Source organism: Coregonus clupeaformis, chromosome 15 (assembly GCF_020615455.1).
Source record: "Coregonus clupeaformis isolate EN_2021a chromosome 15, ASM2061545v1, whole genome shotgun sequence".
Taxonomy (NCBI): Eukaryota; Metazoa; Chordata; class Actinopteri; order Salmoniformes; family Salmonidae; genus Coregonus; species Coregonus clupeaformis.
The window spans coordinates 13,789,747-13,811,695 of record NC_059206.1 but is presented as its reverse complement, the minus strand read 5'-3'; the positions used below and the strand labels follow the sequence as shown (position 1 = coordinate 13,811,695).

The following is a 21,949-nucleotide window of genomic DNA, read 5'->3' as shown; positions in this document are numbered from 1 at the left end:
TGTTTAGCAGAGATATTTGTTGTGTAGGGGAGGGCAATAATAATAATCGAACAATGCACTTAAATATCATACAAATGGTCTGAGGCAGTCGTTAAATTACAAGCATTTTCAAGTGCAAGTTTTAGTAACGAAGGTTTTGGTAAACAGCTCGAAGATGGAACAATGCTCCTAGGAAGGTTTTTACAATTAACCCAGGTCTATAATGTCGGCCCAAAAGTTAGTTTTTGATGTGCTCAAAGATGTTGTTGAGGAGTAAAGAGACTTTCACTGTTTTTAGATAAAAGCATTCATTGTATCGCTATATGAACGTGTTTATAGCCTCAAGCTACAAGCTAATTTAGCTAGCTATCATTAGCTGCAACAAGATTCTAGCTAACTAGCTTGTAAGCTTGCACCACAGATAGCACAATGGGTTAGTTATAAAACTATTTACTTGCACACTTCAGTGCTGACATTACCGTTCTCCTAGCAACATGATATTATACTGGCAGTCCCCCTGCAAAGACATGCTAAACTTTGGTAATATACATTTTTGTTTTTGCACTCTAGTGCAGGACAACCAAATATTTGTGTAACTAAACCAAGATAGACCACAGCCTGTCGTTTCTAATGGGAACAAATGAGTCATAGTCAGTGTTGTCAACTCCTCAGTAAGGAAAGTAGCTATTGGCTGTCCTAAAAGTCGCTAGAAGTATGAAAAATGTATGCACTCACTAAACTGTAAGTCGCTCTGGGTAAGAGCGTCTGCTAAATGACTAAAATGTAATGTAAATGCACCCCCCCCCCCACCACCACACACACACACACACACACAATGCCATCCTCATGCCAAGTGACATTACTGTCGTTATGTGAATGCTCTTATGAGGCTGCACAAAGTCTTTTTGTGGCAAGAATCTCCTAGAAATGCATGCTGCATGCATTCCAATGGTGTGGACCAAATGGTTGTTGTATGTATCTTCTCTAACTCCCACCAGGGTCTCATTGCGCTGGTCTCTTTAGCACCATGGTGCTCGGGGCTTCCTCCAGTGCTCCTAACCTACAAGATTATGCTCGCGTGCACCGTAAAAAGCTGACTTCTTCTGGCTTCTTAGATGGTATGTGCAAACACGCACACACATCTTAAAAAAAAAAAGATGAACCCTTGCTCATTTTTCTAAAGGAATCCTGTAATTTCCTTCTGTGTATTTCAATAGGAAATATATGAATGTATTCTGACACTTTGTGTTGGTCCCCCTAGTTTAACATATTGTGTTTTTGGACAGAAGCATAATTCATGTTATTGGGAGAAGAAATTGCAATAATCCATCAGCTTTTTGGCTAATATAGTGAAATCTATTGTTTTGATAGTGAAGTTAAGGTTTATTCATACAAAATAAGATTGATTTTTCCGGAGTTGTGCAAAATGTTGTACTCAGTACTGATCCCCCTCATAACTTATTTTGATAATCAAGATCGTATTGGGCTCCCGAGTGGTCAGTGGTCTAAGGCACTGCATCGCAGTGCTTGAGGCGTCACTACAGACCCCCCCCTCATAACTTATTTTGATAATCAAGATCGTATTGGGCTCCCGAGTGGCGCAGTGGTCTAAGGCACTGCATCTCAGTGCTTGAGGCGTCACTACAGACCCCCTGGTTCGATTCCAGGCTGTATCACAACCGGCCGTGATTGGGAGTCCCATAGGGCGGCACACAATTGGCCCAGCGTCGTCCGGGTTTGGCTGGTGTAGGCCGTCATTGTAAATAAGAATTTGTTCTTAACTGACTTGCCTAGTAAAATAAATAAATACATATTAAAGTATTCAAATTAATTGCTGGTCGAATATTCCTGTCTCAGAAATCTGGTACTATATCGATTTAGCTTGGCAATGAGATGCGATTGTACTTTATTACATGGTGATGTGTGAAAATCATTATTTCATTCATTACTACATTTTTTATTTTTTATTTCGTTATTACTCATGCAAACAATAATTTCTTATGGACAGAATCCGAACCTGACATCTGCACACGTAACTAAGATGTAACTAAGCATACATTTTGCTTTGATTTCAAAGAGTTGCGTGTGCGGATCTCAAGTAAGGACTTGGCCCTCAATCACAGTTTACCTTCAATCATTTCTTCTTTTTATTAATAATGCAAATGTTTACTAATTGAATCAATTTAAATCATGAGTGATTTTTTTTTTTAGGAAATTTACTCTTTTGGAATTTGTATTACAAATGAAATATGTAAAACTTTATTACTAAAGTTACTGTTGCTAGCTGTAAAGCTCATATGTAGTAAAATGCTTGGAAAATAGAGCTTTTCACAATTGGTAAAATGTCATCACAACTGGACACCTCGTCATTTTTGGGATATGTTTTTGACACGACATGTAGCTAGTAAAAGTGTGTGAACGGTTGCTAACTACCTGTAAATAGCTTAAGCTAACTGGCTAATTAATGTAGCTAGCTGGCTAATTGTGGGGCGAAACAATTAACTTATTTACAGTTGGTTAGCTACCGCACCGCTTTTGCTAGCAAACTTAATGCTCCCTTCAAAACTAGTAAGGTGTCTCCACTAATGTCTACATTTTGACCTTTTGTTGGGGTCCATTTCAATTCAGTCGATTATATATTGGAATTGGAATTTCAGTTTACTTCCTGAATTGACTTAATTGAAATGGAATTGACCCCAACCCTGGTTTTGTTCCCATATTACACTCTTCAAACAGTCTACAAATACTGAATTGTAATTTTATGAATATTATTATTATTATTTTTTGGCGTTTTCTTATGGCAGTCTTTGTAGCTTTTCCGCATTTTTATGCATTTTAGATCATCCTTTTGGATCTTTCCAGACATTTTTGATAGCTTTTATTAAAACAGTTAGGCCTATTCCACAAAGTTTAGAATACTATTTTTCTATTATACTGGCAGATCTGTGGAATAAAGGTGTAGATTATATTTTAGTTTTTATTTGATTGCTCACCCAGTTTTAGAACGTTACTAAGTAACACATGTTATAGCACTTTTTCACAGACTGTTTCACTGTTGTCATTTACATGGGCATTTGATTTCAAGCCGGAGTCATTCCACCTCAATAAGCACAAGAAATAGGATTTCGAAACCCACCATCTCAGATTGTTCTGAAATAATTTGTATAGTTCAAAACAGATAAGATTAGCATTCTTGAAACATTATTCTGTTGAAATATACACTACATTACCAGAAATATGGGGACACCTGCTCGTCGAACATCTCATTCCAAAATCATGGGCATTAATATGGAGTTGGTCTCCCCTTTGCTGCTATAACAGCTTCCACTCTTCTGGGAAGGCATTCCACTAGATGTTGGAACATTGCTGCGGGGACTTGCTTCCATTCAGCCATGAGCATTAGTGAGGTCGGGCACTGATGTTGGGTGATTAGGCCTGGCTCGCAGTCAGCGTTCCAATTCATCCCAAAGGTGTACGATGGGGTTAAGATCAGGGCTCTGTGCAGGCCAGTCAAGTTCTTCCACACCGATCTCGACAAACCATTTCTGTATGGACCTCGCTTTGTGCACGGGGGCATTGTCATGCTGAAACAGGAAAGGGCATTCCCCAATCTGTTGCCAAAAAGCACAGAATCGTATAGAATGTCATTGTATGCTGTAGCGTTAAGATTTCCCTTCACTGGAACTAAGGGGCCTAGCCCGAACCATGAAAAACAGCCCCAGACCATTATTCCTCTCCACCAAACTTTACAGTTGGCACTATGCATTGGGGCAGGTAGCGTTCTCCTGGCATCCGCCAAACCCAGATTCGTCCGTCAGAATGCCAGATGGTGAAGCGTGATTCATCTCACTCCAGAAAATATGTTTCCACTACTCCAGAGTCCAATGGGAGTGAGCTTTACACCACTCCAGGCGACGCTTGGCATTGCGCATGGTGATCTTAGGCTTGTGTGTGGCTGCTCGGCCATGAAAATCCATTTCATGAAGCTCCCGACGAACAGTTCTTGTGCTGACGTTTGCTTCCAGAGGCCGTTTGGAACTCGGTAGTGAGTGTTGCAACCGAGGACAGGCGATTTTTACGTGATACGCGCTTCAGCGCTCTGCGGTCCCGTTCTGTTAGCTTGTGTGGCCTACCAATTCGCGGCTGAGTCGTTGTTGCTCCTAGATGTTTCCACTTCACAATAACAGCACTTAAAGTTGACCGGGGCAGCTCTAGCAGGGCAAAAATTTGACGAATAGATTGTTGGAAAGGTGGCATCCTATGACAGTGCCACGTTGAAAGTCACTGAGCTTGGCCTCCCAAGTGGCGCAGCGGTCTAAGGTACTGCATCGAAGTGTTGAGACGTCACTACTGCATGTGGTTCGATCCCAGGCTGTGTCACAGCCGGCCGTGACCGTGAGTCCCATAGGGCGGCGCACAATTGGCCCAGCGTCGTCCAGGTTAGGGGAGGGTTTGGCCGGGGGGATTTCCTTGGCTCATCGCGCTCTAGCGACTCCTTGTGGAGGGCCGGGCAAGCTGACTTCAGTTGAATGGTGTTTCCTCCAAAACATTGGTGCGGCTGGCTACCGGGTTAAGCAAGCAGGTGTTAAGAAGCGGCGCGGCTTGGCGGGTCATGTTTCGGAGGACGCATGACTCGACCTTTGCCTCTCCCGAGCCTGTTGGGGAGTTGCAGCGATGAGACAAGATCGTAACTACCTATTTGGATATCACGAAAAAGGGGGTAAAATTACAAAACAATTAATCATAATAATCACTGAGCTCTTCAGTAAGGCCATTCTACTGCCAAGGTTTGTCTATGGAGACTGCATGGCTGTGTGCTAGATTTTATACACCTGTCAGCAACGGGTGTGGCTGAAATAGCCAAATCCACTAATTTGAAGGGGTGTCCACATACTTTTGTGTATATAGTGTAATTTGATCTCTGAGAAATTAAGCTAATTGATTGCACCCAAATTGTCAGTTTTTTAATTTATAGGATTCGTATCTTCAATAAATATAGTACCTAACATCCGATTTAGACCATAATTCTTCCTAACTGTGAGTAAGACATGAGGAATCCAATAAAATGGTCAAAAGCCACCCACGGACCCCCCACACCAATCCCATCCCAACAACCAGTATACAGTATCAGGTCTCTGTTTGACAAGTAGTATGGAGCTGCTGCTTGGACTATTGTGTCTTCATCCTTTGTAATGTATTCCCTGTGAATCTGGTGATGTTAGTTTTTTTTGTTCAGTGAAATTAGCCATTGAAGTCGCTTGTATTATTTACTATAAATTAGCGTGAAAGTACCAAGTTTTGCCCATGAAATGCCGCTGTTCCTGATACTTTTATCAATGTTGCTTGTCTCTTGTGTTTATTAAATGGATCACAACATTTTCTTTGCAACTTTGGGTAGAAAACCAATAGCTTTTGCTCATGAAAATAAATAGTGCGGTTATCCTCACGACTCAGCCGCGAGTTTTTCCTTCTCTTAGGCTTAATTTGTGTCCAGGAAATGGCCCCTCGTGTGTGTGTGTGTGTGTGTGTGTGTGTGTGTGTGTGTGTGTGTGTGTGTGTGTGTGTGTTTTATTCCCTTCAAGAAAGGTATGGACCATTCCTGGCAAACAAGCAAACCATTAGGCTACAGCAATTCTTATGGTTTCAATTGTAAAAGTCCCAAACACATACTGTATAGTGTTTTGCAAGGGTAATGGTATTGGGCTGGGTAGGTTTAATGGTAAATGTCAGTAATCACACTAAATATAGAGATGTTTTCTAATAATTGTATTGAAAAACATACAACTGCCTTGCAATGGTTTATAATTTGATTAGGGTTGTCACAAGTTTTGGGCTTGTAGAAAAAGTCTTCATATGAGAATTGCGTAGGAATAACTAATGAGAGAGGCCACTTGTTGGACTGTTCAAGGAGAGTTGGGTTGAAGCATTAGGTTGCTAAGAGAAGGACAAACTGAATTGCTTTCATGGAGGACTGGCTTGACCTCACAATTTATGAGCAAAAGCTATTGGTTTTCTACCCAAAGTTGCAAAGAAAATGTTGTGTTCCATTTTTAATAAACACAACAGACCAGGAAAGTGGATACAAGTGTGTAGTGGCAGTAGCAGGAAACAGTGGGATCTAGTGGGCAGAACCTGGTACTTTCACACTGATTTCTGGTAAATACAAGTTAAAAAAAATAAAAAAAAATCACCAGATTCACAGGAAATGCATTACAAAAGATGAAGAAGCAATACAACAAACCGCAGCTTCATACTACTTTTCAAACGTAGAGAACTGATACTATATACTGGTTGTTGAGGTGGGATTGGCGCGGGGGTCCGTGGGTCCGTGGGTGGCTTCATGTCTTACTCAATGGGAGGAAGTTTAGTCCAATCGGATGTTGGGTACTATACTGTATTTGTTGAATATTATCTGAATCCCGCAAATCAAAAGGTCCAATTTGGGTGCAATTTCTCAGAGATTAAATTAAAATTAAAATAACGTTTCAGGGATGCTAATCTTATCTGTTTATAACTACAGAAATGATTTCAGAACAATCAGAGATGGTGGGTGTCATGGCTTGCTGAAATAATGTCATGAAGAAAATCAAAATTTCTAAGATTATGGCTGTCCAAATGAACAGCTTTTCCTTAGTTTGAAGCAAATTGATCAGGATCATCAAACTTTTAATTGATTTAACCCATAAAATCCAGGATTCTTTGCACAGTCACATAGAATGTATCCTATTTATACTGTAATGTGTGGAAAGTTGGACATTAGTTAATCATTTGTAGCACTGAAAAGATGCTGAAGCACCAGCAAGGTAATTGTAGGAAAACTAGTTGGTGGAAGGCAGGTGGTGAAGCTACAGTAGATGTGGTTTGGGTTTGATTCTGCTATATGCAAGGTTCAATAAAGTGGGGGACCAGTACAGGTGTCCATTGGCCTTTTTAGAAATGTTTCCAGACAACCATAATAATTGTTAATCTTCACAAACCTTGCTCTGGCTGAGAGAATCCTAACAGTTAACTCACTACTAAAACAAACGTTCCTTTCCTCACCCTTCTTTCCTGCACGCCTTCTAATACTTCACTTCTTTAGCCTTTTCCTAACCTCTATTTCTGTTAGCTGTTGTACATTTCAGGTACCTGTTTTTCTCTTTCTCAGAGGCCACGCGTGGGTCTGCTGTAAAACGATTTTCTATCTCATTTGCGCGACACCCGACCAATGGTATGTTTGCTTTTGTTAATTAAGATGCACCTCCTTACCTCATCCCTGTTTATTTTGGTCTGGATAGAATCTTCCCTCCCCCATGAGATCCTCTGCTAGCGTCAAAGCAGTGCACATGGAATGTGATCATAAACATTGAGACTACTGAATGCTCATGCAAACTTCCAAGACCATGTGCTTCTTTTGTTCGCCTGAAAAGTCCTCATGTTTGTCACCCTATAGTTTAGGACCTCATGGAACTATTTGTGACTAGCTAGTCCTGTCCCCTGCTCATCTGTTCATGTTAATAGTTGCAGTGCTGTAGTTTTAGTAGTTTGTTTGGCTCGAATATGGCCTTCAATGGTATGTTTTTTTTTCTTCTTGATGGCTTTTGTTGTGTCGAGAGTTGGGTGACTGTATCACAAGAACGTTGCCAATCTATAAATGTTCCTTTAGACGTATGGCAAATTATAGTTATACCGTTAATCTAGTCAAATGTAGTAATGTTTTGAATCTATGGCAAATATGGTAATGCTGTTATTCTAGTCAAATTTAGTAATGCCGTTAATCTATGGAAAATATAGTAATGTGGTTAATCTAATTTAGTAATGCTGTTAATCTGGGCAAATATAGTAATGCTGTTAATCTAGTCAAATATGAATGCTGTTAATTTAGTCAAATATAGTAATGCTGCTAATCTAGTCAAATATAGTAATGCTGCTAATCTAGTCAAATATAGCTGTAGTATCTATTGCACTTTTCCTTAATTGTTTTAGATGTAAAGGCAACTTTTGAAATTTGAAATCATAATGTGATATCTGGGATTCATATTTTCTTACATTTGGTCCGCATAAACCTGTCAGCCACCTCAGCTTGTGGTTGACTCTAATTTTGATGCAACAAAATATGATTTTGTAGTTAAAGTACGTTCTTTGTACATTAAACCAATTTGCACTAATTTGATAATTTTGGGTTATCGTTGTTTTTCTTCTGCTTTTCTAAATGGGTCAGTCTTTTCCAGTATGTTCTGTGGTAAGTGTTTTATTATGTGTAATTTACCCATTTATATCTTGTCTGAACATTGTTTGGTGTTTTTAGTTTTTCTGTTGTGTATAGTTCAGCTTCCTTGATCTTTCTTAGTCCTGCCCCCCCAGAACACTCTTGCTCATGAAAATGTATATTTCTATTTGGTGCTGTTGTGAGGTGCTATCTATAATAAATCCTCTAAGCCACAGGCATACAGTGCATGTCCTACAGTCCAAAAAAGGTTTAGTATATTTATTGATAAAATATTAAGATTTGTTATCATTATTACTGTGAATTTCTAGGATACATATATAAATATTATGAATATATATTTACTTGTTATAGGGAAAATAAGGTCAAATAAGATACGTTTAATAAGAAAGGGGGAAGAGCCAATCTATACCTTTTCCTGAGGGATCATAGTGTAATTACTGTGTTATTACATCCCTGCAAATATACTTATTATTTTATTTCTATTTGGCCAACAAATAAGGTTTTATTGATAAAGGAACTTTGTTCAAATCTAATATTTTTTAACATTAATTTACATAATTATCATATCTCAAAATGTGTCTTTGTACAGAGTACCAAGGTTTTTTCATCCATGGTGTGTTAGACTCATTGGGGAGTATTCATACAAATATGTGGTTATTGCCTAAAATGATAAGCTCAATTGAATTTAGTTAATTATATTTAGCAACATATTTAGTTCTATGAATTGCCTCAATGACATGCAAATGGGGAAGATTTTGATGCTGTTATTAGTGAGCATAAAAATGCCCCCTTTTGCCCTCATGTTGTATTAACCAGAGAAGCCATGTCTCATTGCAACATACTAACCGTATATGTTTTCTGCATCATCACCTTTGTCTGCAGTGTCTCAGACACATTTATTTGCGCGTTGGTGTTACTGTACTGCCTAAATATTATTTTCCCAGTTACTTGTTACCTTCTCAGCTGTCAAATTCTATATGCTTTGGAAACTGAATCTACCGCAGCTCTTTCAGTCTTGAAAAGACACACTATTATTATTTATTTATATATTTTCTACAATAATTTAGAAATTAAGTATATCTAACCAATTCCAATTGTATACAGTGCATTCAGAAAGTATTCAGACCTCTTGACTTTTTCCACATTTTGTTACGTTACAGCCTTATTCTAAAATGGATTAAATCGTTTTTTTCCTCATCAATCTACACACAATACCCCATGATGACAAAGCAAAAACAGTTTTTTAGAGATTTTTGCAAAAAAAATAGAAATATAATATTTACATAAGTATTCAGACCTTTTACTCAGTACTTTGTTGAAGCACCTTTGGCAGCGATTACACCCTAGAGTCTTCTTGGGTATGACGCTACAAACTTGGCACACCTGTATTTGTGGAGTTTCTCCCATTCTTCTCTGCAGATCCTCTCAAGCTCTGTCAGGTTGGATGGGGAGCGTCGCTGCACAGCTATTTTCAGGTCTCTCCAGAGATGTTCAATCGGGTTCAAGTCCGGGCTCTGGCTGGGCCACTCAAGGACATTCTGAGACTTGTCCCGAAGCCACTCCTGCGTTGTCTTGGCTGTGTGCTTAGGGTTGTTGTCCTGTTAGAAGGTGAACCTTCGCCCCAGTCTGAGGTCCTGATCATTCTGGAAAAGGATCAAGGATCTCTCTGTACTTTGCTCCGTTCATCCTTCCCTCGATCCTGACTAGTCTCCCAGTCCCTGCCGCTGAAAAACATCCCCACAGCATGATGCTGCCACCACCACGCTTCACCGTAGGGATGGTGCCAGGTTTCCTCCAGACGTGACGCTTGACATTCAGGCCAAAGAGTTCAATCTTGGTTTCATCAGACCAGAGAATCTTGTTTCTCATGGTCCGATAGTCTTTACGTGCCTTTTGGCAAACTCCAAGCGGGTTATCATGTGCCTTTTACTGAGGAGTGGCTTCCGTCAGGCCACTCTACCATAAAGGCTTGATTGGTGGAGTGCTTCAGAGATGGTTGTCCTTCTGGAAGGTTCACCCATCTCCACAGAGGAACACTAGAGCTCTGTCAGAGTGACCATCGGGTTCTTGGTCACCTCCTTGATCAAGGCCCTTCTCTGCTGATTGCTCAGTTTGGGCCAGCGACCAGCTCTAGGAAGGCTCCAAACTTCTTCCATTTAAGAATGATGGAGGCCACTGTGTTCTTGGGGACCTTCAATGCTGTAGTAATTTTTTGGTACCCTTCCACAGATCTGTGCCTTGACACAATCCTGTCTTGGAGCTCTACGGACAATTCCTTGGACCTCATGGCTTGGTTTCTGCTATAACATGCACTGTCAACTGTGGGACCTTATATAGACCATGTGTGTCTTTCCTAATCATGTCCAATCAATTTAATTTACCACAGGTGGACTCCAATCAAGTTGTAGAAACATTTCAAGGATGATCAATGGAAACAGGATGCACCTGAGCTCAATTTCGAGTCACATAGCAAAGGGTCTGAATACTTATGTAAATAAGGTATTTCTGTTTTTTGTTTGATACATTTGCTAAAATTTCTAACAACCTGTTTTCGCTTTGTCATAATGGGGTATTGTGTGTAGATTGAGTTTTTTATTTTTTAAAATTCATTTTAGAACAAGGCTGTAATGTCACAAAATGTGGAAAAAGTCAAGGGGTCTGAATACTTTCCGAATGCACTGTATTACCCACAGTCACTAATGGATTACCACTGAAGAATAGTGCTAGAGCCACCAAAGAGCCAAGTGGCTTGGAAAAAAAGATGAAAAAGGAAAGAAGCCCCATGTTCTTTTGTGTGTATTGTAATTTCTAAAACGTCTTAAATAGTTGCATGTACAGTTATGAAATTTTCTTACAGTATGGTATTTTATTAAACGTGCAATATGCAGATATCACTCCGCCATTTCCTGGTTGCAAAAATTTTAATAGTTCTCCTAATTTCAGTTTGTGGCAAAACAAGCAAGGTGAACCTTCGCCCAAGTCTGAGGCCCTGAGCGCTCTGGAGAAGGTTTTCATCAAGGTTCTCTCTGTACTTTGCTCCATTCATCCTTGTAGAGAATCATTGTGCAATCTAAACCGCTGTGAAATCTCTTTTCAATTACCAAAAATATTGTATTTTCAGCCGTTTGAAGCTGATGTACAAAACCGAAAGTAAAAGATGCAAAAAACGAAACTTAAGAACAGGAAGCATAGAAATAGCTCACATAGAACAGATCTACCACTTCTTAGACTTGCTTTCAATGAGATGTATGACTCATATTTCTATGCTAATTTGGTCAGGTCGCCCAAAACGTTACATATTGCAGCTTTAAACCGAATGTAAAAAAAAAAAAACACTAGCTTTTCCCCTGAACAATATTGTGGTGTTTGTTAGACCACTTTATTAAATCTCCCCCCACGTCCATCAAAGGCTTTAAGGCTTTATAAACCAAACTGTAATCACAACTAGGGTAAGTTAACATTCACTTTTGTGTTTCTTCTCATCCTGGCTGGGACAGTCGTGATGGGTATTGCTTTCAGTGGGATATACTTTGTGTCATACGTCTGCCATCATCCTACAGTATTCACCTCAATCAGATCTGATCTGTTTTTCGGTAGTGTTTTGTTTTTGTTTGCTGTCACTTTGAGATAATGGAAGCGTTGTGATTTTGTCTGCCGATTTTCATTCCCCCCCCAAATAATGCAATGTTCTCTGTCATGATTAGTCTCCAGAGGGCTTGTAGTGTTCTCTGTATTGTCGGCTTATCATCCGGAGGCATTTCCCCCCTCTAGGTTTTGAGTTGTACTCCATGGTTCCGTCCATATGCCCCCTGGAGACCCTGCACAACTCGCTCTCGCTGAAACAGATAGACGACTTCCTGGCTTCCATCGCTGCATCCCATGAGTCACTCCTGGAGATCTCTGCCTCCTCCCCAGGTACGTATCGCTGCTCGTCGTACAAATGATCAACAGTAATTTGTCGATGCTCGCATCTCAATTTATTTTTTTGTGTTCGACAGCTGGGAAGAAAACTCCTTTGAACACTTACACTCCAGCAAAGATATTGCCCTGCCCTTTCACACAAGGCAAGAAGAATGTGGACAAGGCTGCAACTGGTAAACGATTTAAGTGTTGATAACCCATCACTTGCTATAGTAGTAACTAATAGGCTTGTTCCGTTTGTCTGACCTGTACTCTTTGTTGAACTGAAAGTGTTTGCTCTTTATTTGACCATTCTTTGGGCTATTTCAGCATTATGGATGTGACATTTGCACAGTATCACAAACAACATTTCTCACAGAATGGACACACAAAACATAATTTAAATATTTGATGTGTGTGGCTGGCTGTAGTACACAAAAAAAAGGACTTGTTCATATTGGAGAAATAAAGCAAAAAATACGCTTTTGGATGTGACATGAAATGGACAAGCTTTTTGGGGAGACTGAACATATTAGCAGTCTGAGTTTGTAAGTCTTACGTTAAAAAACATGGATAGCCATTTTAGAATGAAAGGCTTGGCTGAACACAAAAACAATCATTTTGAAAAGATTGTAATTTACATTTATTACTTTTGGAGAGGAGAAGCGACGATTATGGATGTTACACTCCCCGTTATGGATGTGACAGAGTCTGAAACGGTCCGATTTTTCTTGATCAAAATCTATCATACTGTAACACAAGTGTTGTCATCTGGAATGTTTTTAGAATGTCAACAGAAGTGGAACTACATAATTATGTTAATTAGGTTAATAAAGCCAGGCACCACACCAAATAGAGTATAAAATATATATATTCTTTATCTATCAAAATGACCATTACCAGTTGAATGTAGACATGAGATTATTTGTATTACACCTTTTCTGAAATATTGTGTTAAAATGCACATGAATATGCAAATGAAGCTATTTGGTATTTTATTAGTGTCCCCATTAGCTGTTGTGAAAGCAGCAGCTACTCTTCCTGGGGTCCACACAAAACATGACACATGACATAATACAGAACATTAATAGACAAGAACAGCTCAAGGACAGAACTACATCAATTTAAATAAGGCACAAGTAGCCTACATATCAATACGTACACACAAACTATCTTGGTCAAATAGGGGAGAGGCGTTGCGCCGTGAGGTGTTGCTTTATCTGTTTTTTGACGTGCCTACTGTTAAAGTCTGCACTCCAAAATATATTCCTTAAACAGGATAATTAGGAACGTGGTTTCATTTTGAAATGATGAACCATTTTTTCTCAAGTTGACCTTCCACTGGAATTTTACCTTATTGTTCAGTCACAATATTCTTGTGAATGGAGAATGCCAAGTTGAAACATCTGAAAGCCCAGTAACAGCTGGAGATTAATTCTACAACCTTGAGATGAGCCGAACTCCATTTCACCAGCAGTATGAGGAGCTATGCTCACAGTTGACCATGCTCATTGCGCTTCCTTTTCTCCCTCACAGGGACCAGCTCATCGCCCACCAAAGATCCCCGGTCTGGCTCTGCCAGCCCTTCCCCAAACGCTGCAGCTGGGGATAAAGCATCCCAGCAGTCCCCCCCTCAGCCCACCACAGAAAGCAAAGCAGCCCTGCAACCCACCTCTGAGGACCTGGAGCCTCCTGCTGGTCTCTCAGCAACTCAACACTCCCCCAATGACAAACTGGAGGCCTCAACCCCCGACACCGCAGGAGACAAATGGGGCGAGCTGAGTCTGCAGCGTGATGCCCAAAGTTGCAAAGCACCGCCACAAACCCAGAGTGGTGACATGCCACCACAATCCCCTGCCCCAGGTGCACCAAGTGGCAAAGTGCCATCAAAGAACCTTACCCAAGATAACCTGACTTGTAAAATGTCCCCACACCCACCTTCCAAAGAAATCCAGAGTGGTGAAGTGTTACCACAAACGTTTCCCCAGCATACACCAAGTGGTAAAGTAACATCACTAGACCCCACAGAAAAGGGGTCCAAGACTTCACCCCATGACAAAGTTCACCAGGGACTTACTTCTAAAGGTACTCTTGGAGAAGGTGCCAGGTCTTTGACCACCAGCAAGGAAAGGGAGGCAAAGCTGGACTCCAAATAAACAAATGTTCTGTTCAAGGTCAAAACAGTGTTGCAATTGTTACACAATTAGGATTAGATTAACCATATTTTGAGATTCCTGATTTCTCAGAAATCACATATAATCTCCGTCTAGACTAGGGATATTTGTTACAAAATGCTGTTACTCTTAGCTGAACTTGCAACATGGTCATTTCATGAAGTTCCAACGTTTCCGGAGGGTGTCACTATTGCACAGTGTGTGTAAAAGGCACACTTACCCTAAGACATGCAATGTGTTTGTGATTGTCTTGCTACTGTATGACTGCTTCCCATTTGATTCACCCGTTGCTTAGCGTCTTGTACATTTGAATGTAATGCAGATGTACAGTGTAGAATTTAAATGTTGAATATCCTGCTGCCCACATCTCGCTGGATTCCAGAACTGAGACTAATGGAATGGATGTTCTGGCTCATCTTGAGCCTACAAGGTCCAATATATATGTTTTTAAAGAGTCAGATAAAATGTACTTGTTTCCTGTACAGGGTACATATGTTTTCCACCTATATTTTCAGACCTACTCTGAGCTTGCACTTCATTTCCCATTCATGCAACTGGAACCGGAAGAGTCAGCCTTATGAATACTGTAATGACCATCGTTTTCACTCTTTATTACATTGTAATCAAACATAATTGTTGTACATATTCAGAATAAATATTCCGGGAAAATCTTTGATTTAACTGTCACTTTATTTGTTCTTTACTACAAGCTATACTTGTTGTGCAACAACTGTCATTAATAGTTCTAGTTGTCTGTGCAAACCATTTTGGTATGAGAGGTACAATTATGGAAAGATTCCTCTAGATCAGGTTATTCACACAGTATACAGTGGGGAGAACAAGTATTTGATACACTGCCGATTCTGCAGGTTTTCCTACTTACAAAGCATGTAGAGGTCTGTAATTTTTTATCATAGGTACACTTCAACTGTGAGAGACGGAATCTAAAACAAAAATCCAGAAAATCACATTGTATGATTTTTAAGTAATTAATTTGCATTTTATTGCATGACATAAGTATTTGATACATCAGAAAAGCAGAACTTAATATTTGGTACAGAAACCTTTGTTTGCAATTACAGAGATCATACGTTTCCTGTAGGTCTTGACCAGGTTTGGACACACTGCAGCAGGGATTTTGGCCCACTCCTCCATACAGACCTTCTCCAGATCCTTCAGGTTTCGGGGCTGTCGCTGGGCAATACGGACTTTCAGCTCTCTCCAAAGATTTTCTATTGGGTTCAGGTCTGGAGACTGGCTAGGCCACTCCAGGACCTTGAGATGCTTCTTACGGAGCCACTCCTTAGTTGCTCTGGCTGTGTGTTTTGGGTCGTTGTCATGCTGGAAGACCCAGCAACAACCCATCTTCTATGCTCTTACTGAGGGAAGGAGGTTGTTGGCCAAGATCTCGCGATACATGGCCCCATCCATCCTCCCCTCAATACGGTGCAGTCGTCCTGTCCCCTTTGCAGAAAAGCATCCCCAAAGAATGATGTTTCCACCTCCATACTTCACGGTTGGGATGGTGTTCTTGGGGTTGTACTCATCCTTCTTCTTCCTCCAAACACGGCGAGTGGAGTTTAGACCAAAAAGCTCAATTTTTGTCTCATCAGACCACATGATCTTCTCCCATTCCTCCTCTGGATCATCCAGATGGTCATTGGCAAACTTCAGACGGACCTGGACATGCGCTGGCTTGAGCATGGGGACCTTGCGTGCGCTGCAGGATTTTAATCCATGACGGCGTAGTGTGTTACTAATGGTTTTCTTTGAGACTGTGGTCCCAGCTCTCTTCAGGTCATTGACCAGGTCCTGCCGTGTAGTTCTGGGCTGATCCCTCACCTTCCTCATGATCATTGATGCCCCACGAGGTGAGATCTTGCATAGAGCCCCAGACCGAGGGTGATTGACCGTCATCTTGAACTTCTTCCATTTTCTAATAATTGCGCCAACAGTTGTTACCTTCTCACCAAGCTGCTTGCCTAATGTCCTGTAGCCCATCCCAGCCTTGTGCAGGTCTACAATTTTATCCCTGATGTCCTTACACAGCTCTCTGGTCTTGGCCATTGTGGAGAGGTTGGAGTCTGTTTGATTGAGTGTGTGTACAGTTGTCTTTTATACAGGTAACGAGTTCAAACCGGTGCAGTTAATACAGGTAATGAGTGGAGAACAGGAGAGCTTCTTACTGGTTGGTAGGTGATCAAATACTTATGTCATGCAATAAAATGCAAATTAATTACTTAAAAATCATACAATGTGATTTTCTGGATTTTTGTTTTAGATTCCGTCTCTCACAGTTGAAGTGTACCTATGATAACAATTACAGACCTCTACATGCTTTGTAAGTAAGAAAACCTGCATAATCGGCAGTGTATCAAATACTTGTTTTCCCCACTGTATATGTGTTAGTAAGGGAAACACTATTACACCGTATTACACAAAACACTTAGCAGGCCTATACATTGGAGTAATGATGACTGTTAAGGTGTGACAGACATTACAGGTAAAGGATATGGGAGGCGATCAGACCTAGGTTTAAATACATCTTTATTTGATTATTTGTTGTTTAAATACTCACTCCAAAATAATGTGGCCCGAATCAAGTACTTCTCAAATACTTGAAGAATTTTACAAATAATTTCCTATAAATAGCCTACTACTTAAAAGTATTTTCAAACAATTATTTAAAATACCTGGGTTAAATGCATCGGAGTGTATTTTAGTCGGTGTATTTGAATATTTTCAAATACTTCCCTAGTGTATTTCCAAATACATTCCAATACATTCCAATATTAATATATGCCATTTAGCAGACACTTTTATCCAAAGCGACTTAGTCATGTGTGCATACATTTTACATATGGGTGGTCCCGGGAATATTCAACTATTTTGTCTTTTCAAAATAAAAATAAATAAAAATATCAAAATATTTACCTCCAAATGTCTTTGAAAGTCATTGAGAATTGATACCCTAAATCAGGGATCATCAACTAGATTCAGCCGCGGGCCAATTTGTTCTTGAGCGGAGGGTCAGGGGGTCGGAACATAATAATAAATACAAAAATGTAGAATGCAAACTGACCGCAAGAAGCCTAAACAGATATAATAAAACATAATTTCAAACCTTGATTACATTTGGGAACATTGTCCTGCGTTAGGGTGCTGTCTTTCAGATGGGACGTTAAAACGGGTGTCCTGACTCTCTGTGGTCATTCAAAATCCCATGGCACTTGTTGTAAGAGTAGGGGTGTTCACCCCGGTGTCATGGCTAAATTCCCAACATGGCCACATTCCATCATGGCCTCCTAATCATCCCCCTAATGGTCGTACATCACTCCTCACCTCTCCACCTGATAGCTGATGTGTGGTGAGAGTTCTGGCACAAAAAATGGTCACTGTGCATCACTGAGGTGGGTGCTACACATTGATGGTGGATGAGGTGAGTATGTAAAGTGCATGGAGTACCTCAGTTAGTTGGACCACCCATACACAAAAATGTATGCACGCATGACTGTAAGTCGCTTTGGATAAAAGCGTCTGCTAAATGGCTTATTATTATTATTATATATTTGTATACGATCACAGCATTTGGTATTCAGACCCCTTGACTTCTTCCACATTTTGTTACGTTACAGCCTTATTCTAAAATGGATTAAATCGTTTTTTTCCCCCTTCAATCTACACAAAATACCCCATAATTACAAAGCAAAAACCGATTTGTAGAAATGTTTGCAAATGTATAAAAAAAACTGATATCACAAGTATTCAGACCCTTTACGCAGTACTTTGTTGAAGCACCTTTGGCAGCGATTACAGCCTTGAGTCTTCTTGGGTATGATGCTACAAGCTTGGCACACCTGTATTTGGAGTTTCTACCATTCTTCTCTGCAGATCCTCTCAAACTCTGTCAGGTTGGATAGGGAGCGTCGCTGCTGTCGTGGCGTGACTTACTTTAATGTATGACTTATTTATCGAATCAACTAACTCTGTTTAATTGTCACTCTCTATTTAAATTAATCATGTAACAATTAACTCATTAGGAATTTGGGGCACCACAAAATAAGTTGATTAACGAGTTACCATCTCCTGAATTAAACTCTTAGAAGGTATATGTTATATATCGATAAGTCACTTATTAAATAATTACCTCTTATCAGTCTCATTCTGAACGTCGCATAATCCTTGAACCTGCAAGTACCCTAACCTTATTGATAAATCAGCAATACACAAATTGGCTTAATTATTTTTTTACTATCTAAATAATAACACAATACACACACACACGTAGGTTACTGATTACTAAAGTAATACAATGAAAACAGGTCCCTAGTGGACTGGACTAACAATGGCATGAATGCTTGGAAGGGAGAGACAGAGATTCAAACTATCGTTGATACTTTGGAAACTACGCTCACGGAAATACAAATGTTTAGCATTGCTCATTCGGATTAGAAATGCAACATGTATTTACGTGTAGCTGTCCTCGATAGTTGAGTTGATGATGTAGGACTCTGGTTTGCCCACCAGAGATCCCAATGTCCTTTGTAGAGTTTTCTGGTCGTAGTGGTGGTTAGAATGGATACTTCAGCGTACCCTGTAGTTCGTAGAGTTGATCTGTTAGAATAGTTACTTCAGATGTACCAATGGTTGTGTGAGAGGGATTGTCCTTCCCAACTCGTGTCTTTAGTGAAAGTTCTCTAGACGACTATACATGCCAGCTGCAGACTGGTAATGCTATGGCGAGTTTCTTCTTCTTGTGTAGAGATTGAGAGTTTCAGAGTTTCTCACCATTTCAAACGTATGGACTAACGTCTCACGTATTTTAACGTTTAGCTCACGCTTCACGTCTGCTGGTCTGTAGAGTTTCAACCATTTTAAGCCGTGTAGCTTCAGCTTCAAGCTTCCTGGTCTGGTATAAATTCAACCATTTGCAACATCCGCCTTATACCATAATCTGCTTGGTCTGAGGTGAATTTCGTCACGAGGGGTTTTATACTTGAGTAGAAAAGGGGGCGTTTCATCATGTTTGTGCTCATTGGGCATGGCCACTGACTGAGAACAAATCAATATGGAAAACAATCATCTCATCTAGAATGCTAAAATCACATTGTTATCTTCACAAAAGTATTATTACACTTAATCATTCGTTTTATACAACAATTAGATGCAAACCTCATAGCTGGGAAGTGTACACCCCCAGAGATACAGTTATGTTGTTCCATCGTCTTTAATGACATCACAACATAGTAACGAATTTGACATGATTGTTCTTTAAGTCACCACCGACAATTTCCCACATTATTTGTGGTAGAAATATTGTTTCATTATCCACTTTTCGATGTTGGAGTTTTGGCGGGAAGAATCTCAGTCTTAACAAAGGGGTCCTTTCTCCCAATACTTCATGGCAAGGAAGAGAAAGTCTGCACGGTATTCACGACCGGTCATAAAACTGGCCCCCAGGAGAGGGGGTGTTCAAACCTTTGCCTAGCCAGCATGTTTGATCCTCAACCCATGAGGGCAAGTCATGATACTGCACAGCTATTTTCAGGTCTCTCCAGAGTTGTTAGATCAGGTTCAAGTCCTGGCTCTGGCTGGGCCACTCAAGGACATTCAGAGACTTGTCCCGAAGCCACTCCTGCGTTGTCTTGGCTGTGTGCTTAGGGTTGTTGTCCTGTTGGCCCAGTCTAAGGTCCTGAGCGCTCTGGAGCAGGTTTTCATCAAGAATCTCTGTACTTTGCTCCGTTCATCCTTCCCTCGATCCTGACTAGTCTCCCAGTCCCTGCTGCTGAAAAACATCCCCACAGCATGATACTGCCACCACCATGCTTCACCGTAGGGATGGTGCCATGTTTCCTCCAGACGTGACCAAGAACCCAATGGTCACTCTGACAGAGCTCCAGAGTTCCTCTGTGGAGATGGGTGAACATTCCAGAAGGACAACCATCTCTGCAGCATTCCACCAATCAGGCCTTTATGGTAGAGTGGCCAGACTGAAGCCACTCCTCAGTAAAAGGCACATGACAGCCCGCTTGGAGTTTTACAAAAGGCACCTAAAGGACTCTATGACCATGAGAAACAAGATTCTTTGGTCTGATGAAACCAAGATTGAACTCTTTGGCCTGAATGCCAAGCGTCACGTCTGGAGGAAACCTGGCACCATCCCTATGGTGAAGCATGGTGGTGGCAGTGGAGGGAAAGATGAATGGAGCAAAGTACAGAGAGATCCTTGATGAAAACCTGCTCCAGAGCGCTCAGACTGGGGTGAAGGGTCACCTTCCAACAGGACAACAACCCTAAGCACACAGCCAAGACAACGCAGGAGTTGCTTCTCTTTCTGTTGTGCTCATATATCTGACCAGGAGTTCCATCTTCTTGATGAAAGAGTCAAGGAATCTGGGCTTCAAAATAAAATAATTGATACCATCTTTTAGATAATTTCTGAAAACATGCAGTCCTACAAATTAATCCTCTTGTAAGAGCAAAATGCAATGTTTATTCTTACATAAAAGAAACCAAGGTAGGGATTGGCAGGATATTTTTTCCCCGCAGAAATCTGTAAGTGGAAGGATTGTGGTGGTACCGCTGTATTCCAAATTGTTTTATCTCCACAGAGAACCTCTGTCCTCTCTTATTACTCTGCAGACTGTACTTGGAAGATGTGGCGGTGGCGACTCCATGGCCTCCAACATTGGATCTTGTTTTGTTCTACAAATTATAAAGAGGATAGATGCATGATGATGATGAAATCACTGTATCATTGTACAATCAATCCTAATGTTGTCTATTAGAAGTCAACTTATGTGTTATTCCAATCTATAGGATGACTACGTACTTGGTTTTCATGGCTTTTAGTCTTGGCATGTCTGCTTTGCATTTGCCTGTTTTTTTTTTTGCGTGAATTTGACAGCTTCTTTTCCAGGAACTGTATTCTATGAAAAAATCTGTATGAGAATAACTGTGCTATTTTTGTTTCAATGTTTGTGCAATCAATCACTGCGGGTGTATTATTATTATTATTATTATTATTATTATTATTATTATACTATAGACCTCCTTCAATTGGATGATGGCCTCCCGCTGCATGACACCTGTGCTACATGCTGCTTCCTTTGACACCTGAGCTTCCTGTATGCTCGTGAGGACGCCTCCTTCCGCCACCTCTGTCACCTGACAGACCACCTCCTGCCGACCATCTGCTGCTGTTTCCTCTGCTGGAGCTGGCTCTACACTCTCCTTCATTATCTTGTTCTCTCTGTCTTTCTCACCTAAAACTCCTACATCTGCTTCCCTGTCCCCTCCTTCAAAAATAGACAATTCAAGACTTTAAACCTGTTGTATTGATATAAAACAACAACGATGCATCTTTAATTGCTACGAACTTTGTAGTTGGCTTACTGCTTTTTCCACAACGCCGTGCATCTGTGGCAGATTGAGGGGGTGGATTCCTGCTATTTATTCTGGTAGGTGCTGCCTCGGAGGACAGGGTCTTCCGTGAACCCTGTTGAAAGAGACATTTTTACCAGGAAAGTATCATATGACTGAAATTTATTTTTGTTGACAAAGATAGTAGCTGTACCGTGCTCCTCGCACAGCATAACCCCCTTTCTTTAGGTCCTCGAAGGACTTCTGCAGACTGATGTCTCTGTCTGATGTTTCTCAGCCATATCTTCCTCCTGAGTAAAGGCGA

The 21,949-nt window shown here is 40.6% G+C and overlaps 1 protein-coding gene across 12 annotated transcripts in view; it reads left to right on the top strand.

The window, feature by feature from the left end:
- The window catches only part of ppip5k2 (diphosphoinositol pentakisphosphate kinase 2), a 78,684-nt gene extending 63,751 nt beyond the window's left edge, over nucleotides 1-14,933 (top strand). For 4 of the 12 annotated variants that reach the window (XM_041897369.2, XM_041897371.2, XM_041897375.2 and 1 more), the window contains 6 exons: nucleotides 978-1,097; nucleotides 7,127-7,189; nucleotides 8,180-8,200; nucleotides 11,960-12,103; nucleotides 12,187-12,282; nucleotides 13,625-14,933. In XM_041897369.2, the coding sequence (XP_041753303.1) occupies nucleotides 978-1,097; nucleotides 7,127-7,189; nucleotides 8,180-8,200; nucleotides 11,960-12,103; nucleotides 12,187-12,282; nucleotides 13,625-14,244 (1,064 nt within the window). In that variant the 3' untranslated portion in view covers nucleotides 14,245-14,933. The remainder of the gene's footprint in view (nucleotides 1-977; nucleotides 1,098-7,126; nucleotides 7,190-8,179; nucleotides 8,201-11,959; nucleotides 12,104-12,186; nucleotides 12,283-13,624) is intronic. The other 8 variants (XM_041897379.2, XM_041897370.2, XM_041897380.2 and 5 more) reach the window with 5 other exon arrangements.
- Nucleotides 14,934-21,949: the final 7,016 nt, after the last annotated feature.